The 21,162-nt window shown below is 42.0% G+C and overlaps 1 protein-coding gene across 1 annotated transcript; it reads left to right on the forward strand.

Moving 5' to 3' along the window:
• Positions 1-1,881: 1,881 nt before the first annotated feature.
• Positions 1,882-20,390, forward strand: LOC138952955 (galactosylgalactosylxylosylprotein 3-beta-glucuronosyltransferase 3-like). The gene is made up of 6 exons (XM_070324717.1): positions 1,882-2,101; positions 5,555-5,943; positions 10,881-11,087; positions 12,990-13,076; positions 18,145-18,354; positions 20,269-20,390. Exons 1-6 carry the CDS (start codon positions 1,951-1,953, stop codon positions 20,374-20,376), a joined length of 1,152 nt encoding a protein of 383 aa, XP_070180818.1. The 5' UTR covers positions 1,882-1,950; the 3' UTR covers positions 20,377-20,390.
• The last annotated feature ends 772 nt before the right edge of the window (positions 20,391-21,162 follow it).

A 21,162-nucleotide genomic window follows, 5' to 3' on the forward strand; every position in this document is an offset into this window, starting at 1 on the left:
AACTCGCACACACACACACACACACACACACACACACACACACACACACACGCACGCGCGCGCGCACTCAAATACACTTTCTGTCGTGACGTACGGCAAGTCTAGTAATTCAAACGTGGATCTCTCCTCAGTGAAGTTGCCTCCCTTCCGACCATGGCCAGTAACACTTGACTAAAAGTATTATTTTTTTCATGTGTGGAAAGCTTGAACTACGAAAAACAACAATTCTTAGACTTCTATTTAAAATTACAAGCGAAATTAATACATTTAGTCTATCTGTCAAACTCACTCGCTGTTAGCTTGAAGGGACAAGCCAGCATAGCGCATTAGCATAGAGGAAACCGTGCTTTTCGTTATTCTTTTGAACTTCCTGAGCTTATTTTTGATCCAAACATGGCATATTTATATGTTTTTGGAATCAGGAAATTATAAAGAATATAAGATGGAATCCTTTATTCAATCGATTATTCAAATTTCAATTTTAATTAGAATTTTCCGATTTTTAATAAACCCCCCGCGGGTTAGGGGGAAGAATTTACCCGATGCTCCCCAGCATGTCATAAGAGGCGACTAACGGATTCTGTTTCTCCTTTTACCCTTGTTAAGTGTTTCTTGTATAGAATATAGTCAATGTTTGTAAAGATTTTAGTCAAGCAGTATGTAAGAAATGCTTTGTACTGGAAACTTGCATTCTCCCAGTAAGGTCATATATTGTACTACGTTGCAAGCCCCTGGAGCAATTTTTTGATTAGTGCTTTTGTGGACAAGAAAAACAAGTGGCTCTCTCCCATCTCCCCCCCCCCCCCCCCCTTTCCCCGTCGCAATATAACCTTCGTGGTTGAAAACGACGTTAAACACCAAATAAAGAAAGAAAGATTTGTAATAACCAAACTCATTTATTAATTTGTTATATTCTAAGCTGAAATGCAACCCCATTGTCCGGGCTTCTTCGAAGATTGCTTGACCAAAATGTCAATCAATTTTAACCAAAACTGAGAGCGTGACTGTACCGCCTCAAATTTCACAAAAAGGCGGAAATGACGTCATCAAAGACATCTATCGTAAAAAATAAAGAGGAAAAAAACGTCTGCGGATATCATTTATGAACACACACACACACACACACACACACACACACACACACACACACACACTGTCACGTTTCACTATATCACAGAAGGTGATTATGAACGGTTAGTTACTGCTAACTAACCACACCACGATTCACTCTCGCAGTCATACAAATAGATAGAATCAACAAAAGTATAAGTTTCAGACGCCTGTTTATATACTATCTCGCCACCTCCCTCGAGACTTCACTTATCTTACCCCTGAGCCATCGTGAACCCGTGTGATTCAGTTTCCCTTTTTCACAATGTAGTCGTCAGTTTGTAATTTGAATGCGACTCGCTGTAAGCTTATCTGCAATAGCACGTTATTATGTACCTCTGAATCTGTCAATTCATTATTTAGATTTTAGTCCGATTTTGTTATCAGAAAATCCGCAAAATTAATTCTTTGAAAATTGCTCGCTCTTTGGCACCTAGGGTGTTCCCGTTCGGTGAGCGTTCAAATGGAAGGGTGTTTGTACTGTGTGTAAAAGCCTGACAGTATCTGTGATGGTTTACGGGAGGCGTACTGTGCCTGTAAGTATACTAGCTGATACCACCCCCCACCCAACACACACACACACACACACACACACACACACAGACACACACACACACACACACACACATACACACTTTCTGCTCCCACCTCCCCCACCCACCCCCTGTCCGTTCCGCCGCCACCGATGTCGCTGAGATACCCTGCGGTCGATTCTATCGTTGAAAAGTAAGCTTTAAGTGTTCCACAGCAGGGTCCCCCCCTACACTGCACGTACAACGTCGACGCTAAAGGTTCGACAGCATTTAGTGTTCTGTTCCAAACACTCCATGCAACCCATGCATGCTCGCGGCGCAGACAGGTTATCTCGCCAAGTGCAACATGTTGCTTTCTCGATGCAATTTCATGGCAAAACTTCGCTTTGTCATTGTTTTAATGCTCGTTTTTGTTGCCGCTGTGACGTTGGTAACTGTCTACTTGGACTTACGGAAAGGTTTGTGATTATTTTGAGGGTGAAATTTAATGATTTTAGTTTTTTGTGGGTTTTTTTGTTTTTTTAAATCGATGTGTGTTGTTTTTCTTTTTCCTGTTACTCAGTCGACTCCGGATATTACGTCACCCCTCGGGGGATGTTTTTGAGCGACGTTATACGCGGTGACGCTGTATCCGGTTCATCGGTTATAACGTCACTTTTACGCGCGGGTGATGTTATATCCGGAGTCCAAGAGTTATGTCCCTTTCTAAAGTACTGACTGTTTTTAATAAAACTGTGCAGAAATGGAACGTGCAAACTTAACTTATTACAATAATCTTTAATTCACTTCCTCATATATAGAATTGTGGACTATTCTCTTCTTTGAGTATTTCCAAAACCTGGCTAGATCATGAATACAAAATTGTATACACAAAATTTTCCCCAAATTGCGGCCATCGTATCAACGTACAGTATAATGAGTATTGTAGGCTACATGCTGATTCTGAGACAGGTTGCTAGTGTTGGAGTGTCAAGCTCCGTCTGGTTCCATCGACAATCTCAGTCTTTAATTATAGTGTCCGACGTTATTAGCTTTAAGGACACACACACACACACACACACACACACACACACACACACACACACACACACACACACACACACACACACATGGCTGTCGTTCATTCATATTCTGCTAGATCTTAACCTATCCTTGATGTCCGAAGAAATAAAAATGACGAGAACTTCATGGGTCCTTATACGTAATTACTGTCTATTTGACTTATATTATTATTATTAACGAAGAAGTTTCTCGTCAACAGCAAAGTGGCTGCCCACCTTTACGCACAATCGTTCTGGTAGTAACAACTTTGGGTTCATAGTTACCCCCTTTCCCCCCATCCACCGTCTCCACCACATCTAGTGAGCGGGACGTTATGCTCGTTAGACTACTAATGTACTAATTATTATCATTATAACGTCACTTGATATAACGTCCATGGCTTTCCAAGAAGAGTCATAATAGTGCTTTAAGAGTGCAGTATCACTTTTCTCAATTTGTCAGTTCACTGCACTTAGTGTTTACCTTTACAATTTAGCCTGAGCGACCTACTCAGCCTGTCGACAACGGCCAGTTGAAGGGAAGCTCAGCCTCCTCGTCGTGGGCAGTTGTAGTCAGTATTCTACGGACCAAAAAACAAACAAACGTCGTAGTCTGTTCTCATCCTCTCGACCTTCTCATACCGTCATTTCAATAATCGAGTTTTTTTTTTATATGCGTGATTGAAGGACAGAAGTAGACAGATCCATTCGCACGCGCTCGCGCAGGAGTAACCATGTATGCTCGATATGAAACTTTAAAAATAAAAAAAAAATTCAATTGAAAACCAAGACAGGAACTCACAAAACGAATGATATGCAACATTTTTCTTTTAATTAAAAACCTAGTACAGTGAGGAACCTAAGTAAGGAACTCACAAAGCGAAATGAAATAAAACATTTTTCATTACTGACTAAAAACATAGAACAGGAACTCACAAAACGAAATGAAATGAAATAAAACATTTTTCTTTTGATTAAAAACCTCGAACAGGAACTCACAAAACGCATGCAGCAAAAATAATTATGCCTTGAACCTAGTTTCCTTGGGCCTCTAACAACGGGAAAACGGAACAACTTGAATACCGTTAATACACAAAACTTGTGACACGTGTAGGGGAAATGAACATGCCTTGACAGTCGTTCACTATGCAAACTGCTGCATATGGGGATTCATATGACGTTATAACCGACATGGATGAGTGACGTTATAACTGGGTGACGTTATATCCGGTGACGTTATATCCGAGGTTAAAATAGTCTTGGAAAGAAGGAATTGAGCCGGGACCGATGTTTGGGTGACGATATAACGGGGTGACGTTATATCCGGCGACGTTATAAACGAAGTAGACTGATTTCTTTTTTGTTTTTTTGTTTCGTGTTTTAGCTGGTTGTGGCTGTGTATTCGTTAAAGGCACAGTAAAGCCTCCCGTAAACCATCACAGATACTGTCAGGCTGTTACACACATTACAAACACCCTTTCATTTAAACACTCACCGCTTGAGAACATCCTAGGTGCCCTCCGTAAAGAGCGAGCAATTGTCAAAGAATTTATTTTTGCCTGGTTTATCTTACCCCTGAGCCATCGTGAACCCGTGTGATCCAGTTTCCTTTTTCCTTTTTTTAGTATACGACTAGAGGAATACCCGGCTTCGCCGGGGTGAATCGCGAGACAGAGACAGACAGCGTGGCGGTTCACCACAATCACCTTTGAAGGCGAAGTCCTGTCAAACGGGATTGAGAATTTTAGAGCTTATTTCTTAGCCCTATATTATCTGTTATGGCTTCTCAAATGCCAGAACATTCAGACAGATGATGATAAAAATGATAAAATCGTTTATTTAACGTCACTCTGTAAAAACATTGGCGACATTTGTCTTAGATTAAGAACACACACAGGCACGCACACAAACTTTCCCTTTATGTACAGTGGTTCACCACCCTCCCGCCCCCCGCACACTCTCGCTCATCTAATTAAAAATGGTGTTAAGAGATACTTGGATATAAAATGGTATTTTTAAAAGTTCTGATAAAAATATATAGTAGCTGTATGAGAAGCAATGGCGTCAGCCGCAGCAATGTCTCTTCATATCCAGGGACAGACAGACAGACAGACACACAGACACACAGACACTAGTCGTATATATATATATAGACTAGTGTCTGTGTGTTTGTCTGTCTGTGTGTCTGTCTGTCTGTCTGTCTGTGCGCGATGCACGGCCAAAGTTCTCGATGGATCTGCTTCAAATTTGGTGGGCTTATTCAGAGAGACCCCAGACACAACCTCATCGATGAGATATTTCAACACGTGCTCTCAGCGCGCAGCGCTGAACCGATTTTGGTTTTTCTCTGTTTTTCTCTGGATCCATTCCCAGTAACTCTTCCTTATCTTCTCCAGTGTTTTCAGCGTTTATCTCCCTTCCTTCGTGTGGCGTCAATCCATATTCCCGTTACTACGTTACTATTTTTAGAATGTCACGGTTGTTCGGTTGCATGTGGTTACACCATTACCTGAACATATCATGCCGAGTCCCATCCCTGCTCGCAAGCGCCAGATGTAACCGAGTGCCGAAACACTACGATCACCTCGGGAAGCGAAGTGCAATCAAACAGGATTGAAAATGTTAGGGCTAATTTCTTAGCCCTATAAAAACTGTTATGCAAACCCGAAGGTTTCCATGAACATACAGACAATCGGAAACCACCAGACCCCATCACAAACAGAACTCTACAATCCACTGGTGTTGACTTTTAAAGGCCAACAACTCGGGTGCAGAGTCTGCTGTGAAAGGAGCGGTAGCCTCCCCTGTCACATTACGAACATACATTTTGTTATTAAGCCAACAACAAGAGTTTCTGTTTTCTCTTTTCAGTTCTGGTCGCTTCCGTCTTTTTCCGCGCTCATTATCATGTTCGATCATCACCAAGACCGCAGAGATTACGGCACAATAACACTCGCTGCCAAGCCACGGATTTCAAAGATCACACACCACTTTTACATGACACAAACCTCTTCACTACACCATTCTCAGCCGACGGTGAGAACTCTGACTCCACTCACAACGGAAGTAATGCTCTTACTTCCGGTCTTGCGCGGACACGCCGCCATCCGGGTGATCCACTGCCCATAGCCTACGTCATCACACCGACGTACAACCGCGTGTCCCAAAAGGCGGATTTGCTGCGTTTGTGTTACACAGTAATGCACGTGCAACACGTACACTGGATTGTGGTGGAGGACAACCATGAAAAAAGTCAAACGGTGAGTATTTTGGTCAAATTCAAGGACAGTGTCCCAAATGCAGGAAACTCTTTTAAGATCTTAGTAGTGTACTTATATTCGATTATGCTTTCTGATCGTGTGTTTGTGTAATTAGAAATGCGATGTGGTGCCAAAAGAAAACTTTTCATGTTTATGTGGAATGAAAATGGACGTTAAAGTTTTATTTTATCTGATCTTATCTTAAGATGCAATAATTTAACCTCCCACTGACGACCGTGAACATTTCTAGAACAGTTGGTGGTAGAAAGGAGGGGTCTTTACTGAAAAACATCAGTGTCCAAGGTACCGAACCTTGCAGACAGAGAGAACCGTGACACCATTGTATGCTTCAGTTTGACCTTCGAAAGCTTGTTGAAATATCAAGAACAGGGACAGGTTTATTTGCGACATTTATTGATGATATTTGTATTTAGTTGTGCAGAGAATAGACCCATGGCAGCCGCTGTAAATGTTTATTCAAGCGGCAGTGATCATTATTTTTGTAGGATACGGTTCACAAATAATTCTTCGACCATGCACAGCCAGCCATTCAAAACAAGTAAGTGCTTCAGCTGTGAAGATCCTCTCTTACAACTGAAGACATTCTGTGACGATCCACTAAGTCCAGTTTATCGTTTTTAATTGCACCTATAGCCGTCCATGAGGTCGAAAAATTGATTTAAAAAAGGGGGGGGGGGAGGTAAATTGAAGCAGATACAATTCCATCGTGATTGTGAAAGCTGTCTTTTGTGCATATCGTTGAGTTGTCTTGCCTAAGTGTACAATATTTGTATAAAACCAAATTACGTACCCAATTTAACATCAAAAAAGAGAACAGGTTGGGGTCAGAACGAGGTTTTACATCGGCAAAGACATCTCTGCAGCAGTTTCAGGTCGTATCCATACCAACAGAGACACTTAGGTTGGGAATCAAATTTTAACAGCAAGTATGTCATAGCCGAGCAGATGTTTTTGTCGTAAAACTGTTATGTTATGCTGTTCAAGCGGGGTATGTCATTTGTGGCACTTAAAAAGTCATGTTTATCTTTTTTAGCACATAGGTTGTACAGTTAAACGCACGGTTTTGCATTAAAGTCAGTCCTACTTTCAAAAAACGCAACAACCTATATTTATGTAAAGATTGTATAACAAAATGCATTAAATGCTTAATTTCTTTTCTGGACTATGGATTATGCAGTGCTAAAGTACACACTCGATCAGCCGTCTATTCCGATACTCATTGATTGTGTGTGTGTGTGTGTGTGTGTGTGTGTGTGTGTGTGTGTGTGTGTGTGTGTGTGTGTGTGTGTGTGTGTGTTTGTGTGTTTGTGTGTATGTGTGTGTGCAGTAGTGTGTGTGTGCGTGTGAACATGTGTGGATCTCTGTGTGTGTGTGTGTGTGTGTGTGTGTGTATGTGTGTGTGTGTGTGTCTGTGCGTGTGTGTGTGTGTGTGTGTGTGTGAGACAAGTTGGTCTTTGGGATAGGCTCGCTGACTTTGTGGTTCTTGCGATCATTTCTTGGTCGTCTTCGCTATAATGTATAACCGATCTGGGTTGACATCGTTCTTCTCTCTTTTCTTCCGAGCACTCGCTTTCTTTCTTCTACTCTAGTCTACCACTTCTTTCATCACATTTTCACGACAACCCAGCACTCGCTTTCGTTCTTCTACTCTAGTCTACCACTACTTTCATCACATGTTCACGACAACCCAGCACTCGCTTTCGTTCTTCTACTCTAGTCTACCACTACTTTCATCACATGTTCACGACAACCCAGCACTCGCTTTCGTTCTTCTACTCTAGTCTACCACTACTTTCATCACATGTTCACGACAACCCAGCACTCGCTTTCGTTCTTCTACTCTAGTCTACAACTACTTTCATCACATGTTCACGACAACCCAGCACTCGCTTTCGTTCTTCTACTCTAGTCTACAACTACTTTCATCACATGTTCACGACAACCCAGCACTCGCTTTCTTTCTTCTACTCTAGTCTACCGCTACTTTCATCACATGTTCACGACAACCCAGCACTCGCTTTCTTTCTTCTACTCTAGTCTACAACTACTTTCATCCCATTTTCACGACAACCCAGTCGATCAACTGAGAATGAGCTCGTTCTTTTTAGATAGACGATAGACAGATGAAGGACGACAAACTTCCACACAATCTTACAAATTATCACAAAACTTGAGAAAAAGTCCACATCATTTTACTAAAAACAAAACTTTATAAAATATTACAAAATATATTCACCTCAATCATGATGTACGTAGTCGGGTTGCCAGGGTGAAGAAGAAGACACCCGGCAAACTGAGGTAGGTCTTTTATGCCTTTACTTTTACATAACTACCGCAATGCAGTATTTGTGGGTCTAAAATTCCTTTCCGTTTTTGTTTGGGACGTTACCTAACTGTTACTGCAACTTCAGCAATTCTAAATCTACAACCACTCACTGATCGCGGGTCCTTACCAAAAATGGGGTGGGGTCGAGGTTCAATCTGTACTCAAAGAGTTACTATACTGACTAACAACTTTGTTTACTATAGTTACTAACAAATGTTCAAAGTTACATTCTTGTTCAACTTCGAGTCACAAGTTGAGTTTAGCATAAACTAGTTATGATTGTCTTTTCTCTCTCGGGCGGTGTGGAGAAGCGCGCACGTGTGCAGCGATCCCTTCTTGCTTCTTCTGCAGCGCGTGAGCGATGCACTAGTACTGTTGCTGTTAGTACTGTTGCTGTTCGTGGCATAGTTCCAGACACCGGCGAGGGCGGGGAAGTAGCTCAGTTGGTAGCGCGCTGGCTTTGTATCCGGTCAGTTGGTCGCTATGAGCATGAGGTCGAACCCCACGTTCGGCGAGAGATTTATTTCTCGGAGTCAACTTTCTGCAGACTCTTTTCGGTGTCCGAACACCCCCGTGTGCACACATGCGCACGAAAAAGATCCCACGTTCACAGGGAAAGTCTCAGGGCTTGGAAAACACGAAGACACGCATGCATCATCTCTCGTCTCTGATGATCGTATTTTGATACTTTGACGAGACAAACCCAATGCTGGTGTGTCGAAGAAGACAGCCACAGCGGGCTTGTTCGAGTCAAAGTATCACACCATATCTTCAGCGTATTACCAATACCTGTCCCAATAGAGGCCAACTGTTCTAAGAGGACGTTAAACCCTAATAGTCAGTCAGTCTTCAGCGCGTGAGCGATGCACTGTTGCTGTTCGTGGCATAGTTCCAGACACCGGCGGCTTGTTGTGAATGGCATCAAAGAGTGTATCCCTTTGATGGCATGCCGATGCGCGTGTACTAGTCTTGTGACGTAGGCTCTTCCAGCATTTGGTATCGAGGTCACTGGGTGCCGAGGGCTGGAAACTGCTTCTGGCAACACTTCAAAACTTGTCTTACTAATAGAACTAGGTCTATAGGTTTACTGTTCTTTGTCTCACGTTGAACTCTACAACCTTTATAAATTACTATCTTTAACTTTAAAATTATAAATATATGTATAAACTAGATGATTACCCGCTTCGCCGGGTACCGGCTTCGCCGGGAAGAAGTAGAGCCGAATACCAGGCTGCGCCTGGGACCCGGCTCTGCCGGGTGTACGCCGGCTTCGCAAAACACTGGAGACCTTCTAAAAATAGTAACGTGCAGTGACCTTCTAAAAATAGTAACGTAGTAACGGGAATATGGATTGACGCCACACGGAGGAAGGGAGATAATCGCGGCTGAAAACACTGGAGAAGATAAGGAAGAGTTACTGGTAGTGGATCCCGACAACAACAACAAAAAATTGTTCAGCGCGCACAGCGCTGCGCGCTCAGAGCACGTGTTGAAATATCTCATCGATGAGGTTGTGTCCGGGGTGTAGCTGAATACGGTGTCCAAATTTGAAAAAGATCCACCGAGAACTTTGGCCGTGCATCGCGAACAGACAGACAGACAGACAGACAGACAGACACTAGTCGTATATATATAGAGAGATAAACAAACCACACAAAATTACATTTGTCGTTTATATAATAATAATACAACAGAATCTCACATACTAACACACACAAAGGACTATTTAACTTTAATCTACTAACTACATTTACTACTATTTATTGCTTTGTCACACATCTCTCGAAGGAAATGTTTCCCACGATTTAGATATTGCTTTTGTTATCACAATTCAAAGTCTTATTCCTGTTCTTTTTGCATTCAATCAAGTTTTTATTTTTTATTTACTGTATCTCCTTTTTACATTCAGCTAATAACAGACTAAAATTAATGTATCCCTATAGAATAGGAATCGAGACGAAGGCGATGTGTGTGTGTGTGTGTGTGTGTGTGTGTGTGTGTGTGTGTGTGTGTTCAGCGATTCCGAGAAAATTACTGGACAGTTGAAACTGTGTATTTGAATTCTTCCAAATAATATCCCCGAACGCTTTGATTTCGTTTCGTGAAGAGCAACGTTTGAAGATGTCACATCCGGCTTTTAAGAATCGTTGAAGCGGTACTGTGGCAACCGCATTTTTCAATAAAATTCGTGGAAATGTTGGTGAAACATTCTCTCCCACCCTGGCCTATGGAAATGGACTTTAGCTTGAAAACTCAAAACTTAAGTAACTTAATTGTCAAAATATCAAAACTAGGCAGTGACACCGATCCCACACTGCCCCCCCCCCCCCCCCCCCACCGCAGTTAGGGCTCACTTCCAGACGGATAACCTGAGCCCAAACTGAAAATAAACAGTATCTGAGAAAGAAAATTAGTAATTTTAACTGATGAATGGAAAATTATAACTTTCACGTGAACATTTTAACGATGTGGTTTTGGCGCTAGTAAGCCGTTATACTTTTACCTCCTACAATGTCTTCACACCTGACCATTATGTCACCGAGTCCGTTATGCTTTCAATTACCCTGTCTTCTCCGAATTACTCCAACAGGTGGCAGATATACTGCGAGGATGCCAAGGACCGAGCGTGACGCATATCTTTGCGACAGACAACTACGAAACAAAACATCGAGGCGTGGCACAACGAAACGCGGCGCTGACGTGGCTGCGTCAGTGCGTCATTCCTGGTCCGCACAGCGCCGGTGGCGTGTACTTTGCCGATGACGACAACACTTATGACCTCCTAGTTTTTGAAGCTGTAAGTAGGGGCCTTGCTTCTTCTTTTTAATGCAGTGGCATTTTTGTTATGATTTTTTTTCCAGCGAAGACTTCGTGAAGTCTTTTTAGCGAAATGTCAGAGCCAAATGTCAGTGTAGCGAGCTTTGTGAAGTCCTTTTAGCGAAATGTCAGAGCCAAATGTCAGTGTAGCGAGCTTCGTCAAGTCCTTTTAGCGAAATGTCAGAGCCAAATGTCAGTGTAGCGAGCTTCGTCAAGTCCTTTTAGCGAAATGTCAGAGCCAAATGTCAGTGTAGCGAGCTTCGTCAAGTCCTTTTAGCGAAATGTCAGAGCCAAATGTCAGTGTAGCGAGCTTCGTGAATTATACTTCGCCCATTAATATCAAAATGTAAGGTTACTTGTATTTAAGGAACGTTTATATAGTACACCAAAAAAAGGCCAGGAAGGGGCAGGCGTTTATTTCCTTGGTACTTTATTTTCATGGCATGTTAATGTGGTCACGTGCACCATCATGTTTATTTGTGCCATGTAATGTATTCGAGTGGGCCACGTAAGGGCTATTGCTTGACTTCATGGTGTTTGTATGTTATTGTTTCATGATACTTATTTTTGAATAAATTCTTATTGAAAACAACATCAACAAATCCAAAAGATCACATCGCAGCTTTGATCTTTGAGATGTTCTCGTCTCCTACTATGCCAGGTGTATTTTAATCACGTTTGTAGAATAATGAAACATAACATGGTAACTCCTATTGTTGAATGTCAGTCTTTATTCGCAGTCTTCAGTGTGAAGGGTGAATGTATGTTGGTCAATTTATCGACCAATGAAAAAGCACATAACAACTCGTATTATTGGACGTCTTAATAGAGGGCGTGACAGCTGCTTTTTGTGGTCACGTGTAGAACATTGAAACATCACATGGTAACTCTTAACCTACCTAGAGTTGGAAAAAAAATGTGTTTTTTTTTAAACCTATTAGTGTGTGGCATCATTGGAAAGCTAAATCTCTGTTTTCATTTACAGTTTTAAATTTCAATCAATTCCAATCCAAACTGGAGATATGAGGGTTCTAAGCAGGTGTGTATCAACCCTGAAACCCAAAATCCGATCCCATTTTACTCTTTATTTCATTTTTAGGTTGCAGATTTTCTCTGAAAACGCCACTTTTCAGTGTGTTTTTACACCACAGCTTTCTCAGTTTTCATGCTAGAGCCTTGTAATTTGTACTAGAAATAGATTTTACCCATAGCTGGATCCTAAACTAGCCAAACTGTAATCAAACGGACTGATCAAAAATATCATAATTAATACTAAGGGGAGATTTTTTTTATTATTATTAAATTGTGTACATGGCGTTTACTGGTAATAAGCCACATACCTGCTTATCCCTAGTTCAGGCTCCAGGTAAACTTGCTTTTCATCACTTTTCCAAAGTACAGCTTTCAGGGATAAAAAGTGTAAGAAATATTGAGTAAACAATGATACCAAAATTGTTTTGTTCGCAAAATCGAATTATTATCTTTTTTTTTCTTCTCATGTTTCTGAAAATCTATCAGCTAACCAATTATTTTCCTGAAAAGCTACATAACTGACATAGATGCCCACCAAATCCCATCAAAATCCACTGAGATGTTACTATGTAGCAAAAATAAACAACAATACACCCAACTCTAGGTAGGTCTACCCCCTTATCGTTGAATGTCTTCGGGGGGCGTGCAAATGTGCGCTATTGCATTTAGATTTGCTTTGAACAAAAAGTCAATTCAATTGCATTATCTTGATACATATGCAAATATGATATTTGGAACCATGCTCAAGGATATAATTATATTAGCGGAGCATAGATAGATATAATATATTTACATATTAGCGGGAAACTAGACCATATGTATATCTTTGTTCTCATTATTGTTCTGGTAGGTACGCTGGACAAAGGTGGTGTCAGTGTGGCTGGTTGGTATGGTTGGTGGCGCATATTACGAAGGGCCCGTCTGCAAAAACGGGAAGGTAGGCAACAGCGAGTGAGTGTGTCGCTGGAGTGTCGCCTGGTATTCTTTATTATCTTTACGTGGCATACACGCGGTGTGTCAACTGTTTCCGTTCATCCACCGGGATGTTTCCGTTCATACAGCCTCATTTTCGGCACTTGCTTGGGGAAAAAACGTGGCGGTTAGTCGTGTGGGTAGCGCGCTTTTGTGATATTGCAAGAATAAGGTAGCTAATTGGTTGGGCTATGTGTACGATAAGTACCAAGGTGCTAGTAATTCGTATGATAACACACGCGGGCCGAACGTGGCAGAATTGCCTGATTTTTGTTTTTACACTTTCTTGTTTTTCTCGCTCTGTTATCGAATCTGACCCCTGATTTGCACATGATCACCAAAACCATTGCCTGTTACGATATTTCGCTTGAACAGAAGTTCAAGTTATAGAAACCCATGGCTTTTGTACAATCACTTCAGATTCCGTTCATACACTATGTTTCCGTTCATACAAAAGTGCATGTTTCCGTTCGTACGAAAAGCGTTTCCGTTCCTACACATTCATTAGATCAGAGTGAAACAGGCCCCCACTACAAGTTCTGTGTGTTCCAATGGTCGTCAGATAGCACAAAGTACGAATGCGTGTGATATTGGACCTATGTGAACCATAAGATGAATTGAATTTGCAAAAAAACAGTTTTGTGTCCGTTTGTACTGATTTTGACGAAAAAATGTGTCCGTTCGTACTACTTTCATTAAATTGTTTCCGTTCGTACGCTTTTCAGTAATGTGTTTGGTGACGGATCTTTCTGGGTGTTTTGATAAGAACAAATATTATTTATGCAGTTTTGCTTGCTTTGCAGCACTGCAACTAAGACTGAAATATATGACATGTGCATTTGTATTTACTCCTATCATGCCATTTGCTTCACCTGTGATAAGCATGAGCAGAATTTAGACAAATCAAGACAAACATTATCCAGGCTCTATCAGTCCTTTTTACATTTAGTCCAGTTTTGACTAAATGTTTTAACATAGATGGGGAATCAAAACGAGGGTCGTGGTGTGTGTGTGTGTGTGTGTGTGTGTGTGTGTGTGTGTGTGTGTGTGTGTCTGTCTGTGTCTGTCTGTGTCTGTCTGTGTGTGTCTGTGTGTCTGTGTATGTGCGTATGTGTAGAGCGATTCAGATAAAACTACTGGACCGGTCTTCATGAAATTTTACATGAGGGTTTCCGAGTATGATATCCCCAGACTTTTTTCCATTTTTTTTTTATAAATGCCTTTGGTGACGTCATATCCGACTTTGTAAAAGTTGAGGCCGCACTGTCACACCCACGATGTCTTCCGTGTGTAGTCTAAAATTTGACCTTTTTTTTTTTTAATTACTTCTCGCTGAAATGTAATGATCTTTTTCTTAGGACATAAGAGCTTTTTAGGTGCCTGAGGCATTCTTAAAAGCTCATTAAAAAATTCTAACTCGTTTAAGAGATGTTTGCAATTAAACACCCTTCTCGGTCCACACGGACCCACGACCACCGGCGAAGGTTAAATTGCATTTCGAAAGATACATTTAAAAGTGTGTTGACCTTTCAGCTGATTATAACGATTTTAGCACACAGCATCTGCTTTTTTTCTCAGTGGCACATCTGAAATTTAAAGAAATAAAGAGTACATATTTTGAACAGGTTTCACATAAGTTCAGATCTTTGAAATGACATTGTGTCCAGGAAACTGGACAAAGCGACACTTATCAAAATGTTTGCTCTTCAAACAGGGATGGTATTGCGCCAGAAAAGCCACAGTCGCGTGTTGTTGCACTCATGAACAACATGAATTATGGGTAATACATAAGTCGAATTAGGGGTATTAAAATGCTAATTGCACAAGCGTTCTACCAAAATCACGAACGTCATAAAACGATTACGAACGGAAACAATTTGATGAAAGTGGTACGAACGGACACATTTTTTCGTCAAAATCAGTACGAACGGACACAAAACTATTTTTTGCAAATTCAATTCATCTTTTGGTTCACATAGGTCCAATATCACACGCATTCGTACTTTGTGCTATCTGACGACCATTGGAACACACAGAACTTGTAGTGGGGGCCTGTTTCACTCTGATCTAACGAATGTGTATGAACGGAAACGCTTTTCGTACGAACGGAAACATGCACTTTTGTATGAACGGAAACATAGTGTATGAACGGAATCTGCATGTTTTCAAAAAAACAAGTGATTGTACAAAAGCCATGGGTTCCTATAAACTTCTGTTCAAGCGAAATGTCGTAACAGGCAATGGTTTTGGTGATCATGTGCAAATCAGGGGTCAGATTCGATAACAGAGCGAGAAAAACAAGAAAATGGTTTTTTTTAAGAAATCAGGCAATTCTGCCACGTTCGGCCCGCGTGTGTTATCATACGAATTACTAGCACCTTGGTACTTGCCGCACACATAGCCCAACCAATTAGCTACCTTATTCTTACAATGACACAAAAGCGCGCTGCCCACACGACTAACCGCCACGTTTTTTCCCCAAGCAAGTGCCGAAAATGAGGCTTTATGAACGGAAACATCCGGTGGATGAACGGAAACATCCGGTGGATGAACGGAAACATCCTTTGTGGATGAACGAAAACATCCTGTGGATGAACGGAAACATCCGGTGGATGAACGGAAACATCCGTTTGATGAACGGAAACATCCGGTGGATGAACGGAAACATCCGGTGGATGAACGGAAACATCCTGTGGATGAACGGAAACATCCGGTGGATGAACGGAAACATCCTGTGGATGAACGGAAACATCCTGTGGATGAACGGAAACATCCTGTGGAGGAACGGAAACATCCGGTGGATGAACGGAAATGGTTGACACACCGTGATAACACACATGAAAACACTCGACGGTTTCCGTTGTTGTGTGCAAAGCTTCACAAGTTTTTAGACACACTGATGTGCATTAAACAATGAAGACCACACAATGTGGCTTAACTGGCGTCACAAAACGGCCGAAGTCGGCTCTTGTGACGTATTCCCCACGACCTACACCAAGAGCAGCATCCAGATCCAGAATGGCGGGACTAGAGTGCTAGATGGAAGCCGCGCCGCGCACGCGCGTACATCCACGTGACCGGATGACGCGACCAACTCGGACGAGCTTAAAGGCACAGTAAGCCTCCTGTAAACCATCACAGATACGGTCAGGCTTTTACACACAGTACAAACACCCTTTCATTTAAACACTCACCGATTGAGAACATCCTAGGTGCCCTCCGTAAAGAGCGAACAATTTTCAAAGAATTTATTTTTGCGTGGTTTATCTTACCACTGAGCCATCGTGAACCCGTGTGATCCAGTTTCCCTTTTTCACAATGTAGTCGTCAGTTAGTCATTTGAATGCGACTCGATGTGAGCTTATCTGCAATAGCATGTTTTTATGCACCAAACAAACGGCTGTGGTTCACAAGAACTCTAGCGATGGCTTTTGACTGTTGAGAGGAACTGGCGATATGCATATTATTAAACCGTCGTCTGCTACGACCCTTGCGTGACCCTGCTTCCGGGCATTTCTTTTTTCAAACTTTCACAACTTCGAATTGTACTGATCTTGTCTTGATGAAAAAAGAATTCTTTTATGATTAAAGAATGTTTGTGTAACAAGCTGTTATTTAATTATTTAAATTTTAAAAGTTAGGTCTAGCACAAAAACGCACCACGGTCCAAAAACATTCTGATAATCATCGATCCACGGGTATCGCCAGTTTACATCGATAGAATGAGACCCGAAGGGACGTTACTCATTTTTGACCTGAGTTCCGGATGGGTCCAAAAAGTGTCGGAGACAATCTGCAAAATCAATTCTTTAAAAATTGCTCGCTCTTTACGTAGGGCACCTAGGATGTTCCCGTTTGGTGAGCGTTCAAATGGAAGGGTGTTTGTACTGTGTGTAAAAGCCTGACAGTATATGTGATGGTTTACGGGAGGCTTACTGTGCCTTTAATCAGATTCGATAACAACCGTAAACATTTTTAAATGCTTTTAAGTGCGCTGCATTTCTGGGTGTTTTTTGTTTTGTTTTATAATGGAAGACGATCAGCCATGACATCAATAGAACTTACTCACCACGTGTAGATATCCCTTACAAATCAGTTGGCCAAAGTCTGATTTCCGTCTGCCTGTGACTTACTGAGGATGATATGAAACTACATGTGAAACATCCATTTCTTCGTGTGCTTTCCCAGGAAAAACATGTTGCCACAATGTGACAAAGCAAGCACCCACTTTACTCAAATACTATACACTATAATTATTGATGTTACTCGTACAGAACTATAGACATTTTTGGCCCCCCCCCCCCCCCCCCCCCCCCCTGCTCTTAATCTATAACTGATGCCCCTGAACAAATGAAACTTCATGCATAATTTCTTCTTCTTCTTCTCCTCCATTCATTCATTCATTCATGCATCCCATGATTCATGCATTCGTTCGTTCGTTCGTTCGTTCATTCATCCATCCATACAATTATGCGTGCATGCGTCCGTACGTTCGTTCGTTCTTCCGTTCGTTCGTTCATTCATTCATTCATGCATACATCCGTACAATTATGCATGCATGCGTTCGTTTGTTCGTTCGTCCGTTCGTTCGTTCGTTCATTTGTTCATTCATTCATTCATCAATGCATTCATTCATTCATCAATTCATCCATCCCTACATTCATTCATTCGTTCATCCATCCATGCATCCATCCATTCATTCATTCGTTCATCCATCCATCTCTTCATTCATTTATTTATTCGTTCATCCCTCCATTCATTCATCCATTCATCGATCCATCCCTCCATTCATTCGTTCATCCATCCATCCATCCATTCATTCATTCATTCATTCATACATTCGTTCATCCATCAACCCCTATATTCAGCCATCCATTCTTTCGTTCATCGATCCATCATTACATTCATTCATTCGTTCATCCATCCATCCATCCATTCATTCGTTCATCGATCCATCCATCCATTCATTCATACATTCATTCATTCATTCATTTGTTCATCCATCCATCCATCCATTCATTCATTGTTTGCAGATAGCAGGCTGGCAGGGACAGTGGGGCGGCGCGAGAGAGTTCCCGCTAGACATGGCCGCCTTCTCCGTGGACCTCGATTACCTGCTCAAACACCCCAAGGCTGAATTCTCCATCAGCGTTGAACGGGGCTTCTTGGAGGATCATTTCCTGCACAGTCTCAAAGTCACACGAAGTGATTTTACGCTACAACCCGATGCCAATTGCTCAAAGGTAACCAACCGGCGTAAGCTTCGGCACGGGTTTTTATTTTAGTTGACGGGAAGGCTTTCTTGTGGGCAGAATATACCTGCGCAGTTTCAGCGGCACAGACGACGCACTGCCTATTAGTTATGCCGTGATAGGAATTATGACGAGTAGGCTACTTGGCCTGTTTTCCTTTCATGCAACGTGTTGCGGGCTGGGATAATCTGCAGTGCGTCGTCGGTAGTGCTGAAGTTACATATGTGAGCGGAGCCCCTTATGTATATAGGGTGTGATTTTAACCATGCACGGCGCGGCACTAACGCAGGCATGGACGCTCGTACGCACGCGCGCGCACAAACACTCGTACGCGCGCGCGCACACACACACACTGACACACACACGCACACACACACACACACACACACACACACACACACACACACACACACACGCACACGACCACTCATATTACCGACCCATCCATAACATAAGGAGACATGTATAACATTAACAGCTGTTGTGTTTTCAGCGTAGCAATAGGGTCCGATATTTAGACGAGACAAGTATAATGCCGACGAGTCAAAGACGAGTCGCATTATACTTGTTCGAGTCTAAATATCGGACCCTATTGCTACGCTGAAAACACAATAGCGATTATATAGCTGTTCTGACCTTGATTTGTTGTTCCAAACTTACAAAATGACAGTTTTTGCGTCGATGCGTTGATCTCAGGTTTTGATAGCAGACGCCGTTTCTTATGCGCATTAGTTTTGCGCAGGCGCCACACTGACTTTGGAAAAAAACTCGATTTGACAATACAGCTGTTAAACAGATTTGTATAAGTTCATTCGTATGCAACAAAAAGAAGTTTGAGTTTTTTTAATTTTGAACAAGACTACTTATAAAGAAGACCAAAACACAACATCAACGGAAAACTAGAAACAACTGAAGAACTAGGATGCAACAAGGGGAGGAGAAGAGAACAGCTAATCCGTACAACGCGAGCAGACGGCAGCGAAGTTTTCAGTTTGGGTGAATGGCATTTATACTTGTCTCGTCATGAAGCGAATTTTTCAACCTCAGTTATAAACGACTACATGAATGTTAGTGCCATGGGTCGATCATCAATACTTCAGAGGGGAAGTGGGGTATTCAGTGTGAAGTTACCAGGTAAGAAAAACCGAATGCGAAAGTTTGTCTCAGTCGGCAACTGAGCTCACACAGGCAAACAAAAACGGCTGTTCCGTTTTACCCCCCTGTTTGAACTAGGCCTACATCTTTCGACTTTGGGTATTTTGTGGTGTTTAGGGACATAAAATAGTTGGTTTAGTCCTGTTTCATCGGGAAGTTAGCAGAAAAGGGTATGCTATCGACATTTGTAAAGCTGAAAAACATTCCCGAGAAGAATTTCAAGTTGTCAGTGTATGCTGTTGTCGATTGAAACAACCTGTGGTACAGATGGGTAAACCGGAACCATGCGTCTTTGTTATTGCCAATATGCTTTTGGATATTGGCAAAAATGGCCGACTTCCGTAGCATTATGCTTTGATGATGATGTTGAGACCATCCAATCACAGCCCCCGAATTCCCCCACGTGTCCATCAGAATAGCTATATATAATTTTGTAAGTTTGGAACAACAAATCAAGGTCAGAACAGCTATATAATCGCTATTGTATTTTCAGCGTAGCAATAGGGTCCGATATTTAGACTCGAACAAGTATAATGCGACTCGTCTTCGACTCGTCGGCATTATACTTGTCTCGTCTAAATATCGGACCCTATTGCTACGCTGAAAACACAATAGCTGTTAATAAAGAGACGTTAGTATGTTTATTCTGGAAGCAAAACAATTATGCGTGTGTATTTGTATGTGTGCGTGTGCGTGTTTGTGTGCTTGCGCGCGCGTGTGTGTGTGTCTGTGTGTGACTTTTGTTTTCAGGTTTTGGCGTGGCATACCCAAACAACACTGCCCAAACTGAAGATGCCGAGAGTTCTTTTGGACACACAGAGGAAATCAGTTGGAAATGACACATCAAAAATAAAATAAACGTTCCACAATTTCTACAACAGATTTTTCTTGGACAGTCAACACTTTTGTTGTCGTGGGGTCTTTCTCGTAAGGTTGTTCGTCAATTGTAACCGCAAGACCTGCAAGAATAAACCCCCACTCACCCCCCCCCCCCCCCACCATTCACAAAAAAAGTAACTAACTAAACTGCCACCACAACGGGAACACTGCAATGATGGTTCTTCTAAAATGTATTAATTCTCTCGGAGTCTCCTATTCAATGCATTGACCCGTCCTGTGTAACTCTCATTGTAGTGACAAGAAACACAAACTAGAATTAGAAAGCATTTCGCTGAACTTAATGGTGCAAGGTTGGGGGAGGGGGCAGGGGCGGATCACATCATTTTAAAGGGGGGGTTTCCACATTTCTTTTATGGACAAATAGACGCCGCGAAGCGTTTAGTTGAGGGCGCGAAGCTTTCATACCTGCTAGGGGGGTCCTAGGGCATGCCCCCCGGAAAATGTTGATAAAAACAAGGAGCCAAGAAACTTTCCCTAATTCCCTTCCAAAAAGTACATTTAAGAAGCCAAATTTGGATCAAAACAAGGACAATTGACCGATCTGGTGCAACCTGAGCCAACAAATTACCCAACTACTTTCCAAAACCGTCACTTAGAAGAGTAAGACCGGCTCTTAGAGGGGTCCCGCCGGGGGCATGCCCCCCCCCCCCCCCCCGGAAAATGTTGATTAAAAAATCAAGGAAAATGGAGCAATCTGAGCATCAGTTTTTCTTTATTTTCAAATTTATTTATTTCTTCTATTTT

This window comes from Littorina saxatilis, linkage group LG17 (assembly GCF_037325665.1).
Source record: "Littorina saxatilis isolate snail1 linkage group LG17, US_GU_Lsax_2.0, whole genome shotgun sequence".
Lineage (NCBI taxonomy): Eukaryota > Metazoa > Mollusca > Gastropoda > Littorinimorpha > Littorinidae > Littorina > Littorina saxatilis.

Bases quoted from the DNA above. Each gene is read 5' to 3' on its own strand.
- LOC138952955 (XM_070324717.1), top strand. From the start codon at position 1,951: ATGCTCGCGGCGCAGACAGGTTATCTCGCCAAGTGCAACATGTTGCTT. The intron at 2,102-5,554 runs GTTTGTGATTAT...TTCTCTTTTCAG, and splicing joins CTACTTGGACTTACGGAAAG to TTCTGGTCGCTTCCGTCTTT. The intron at 18,355-20,268 runs GTAACCAACCGG...TTTTGTTTTCAG, and splicing joins CCGATGCCAATTGCTCAAAG to GTTTTGGCGTGGCATACCCA.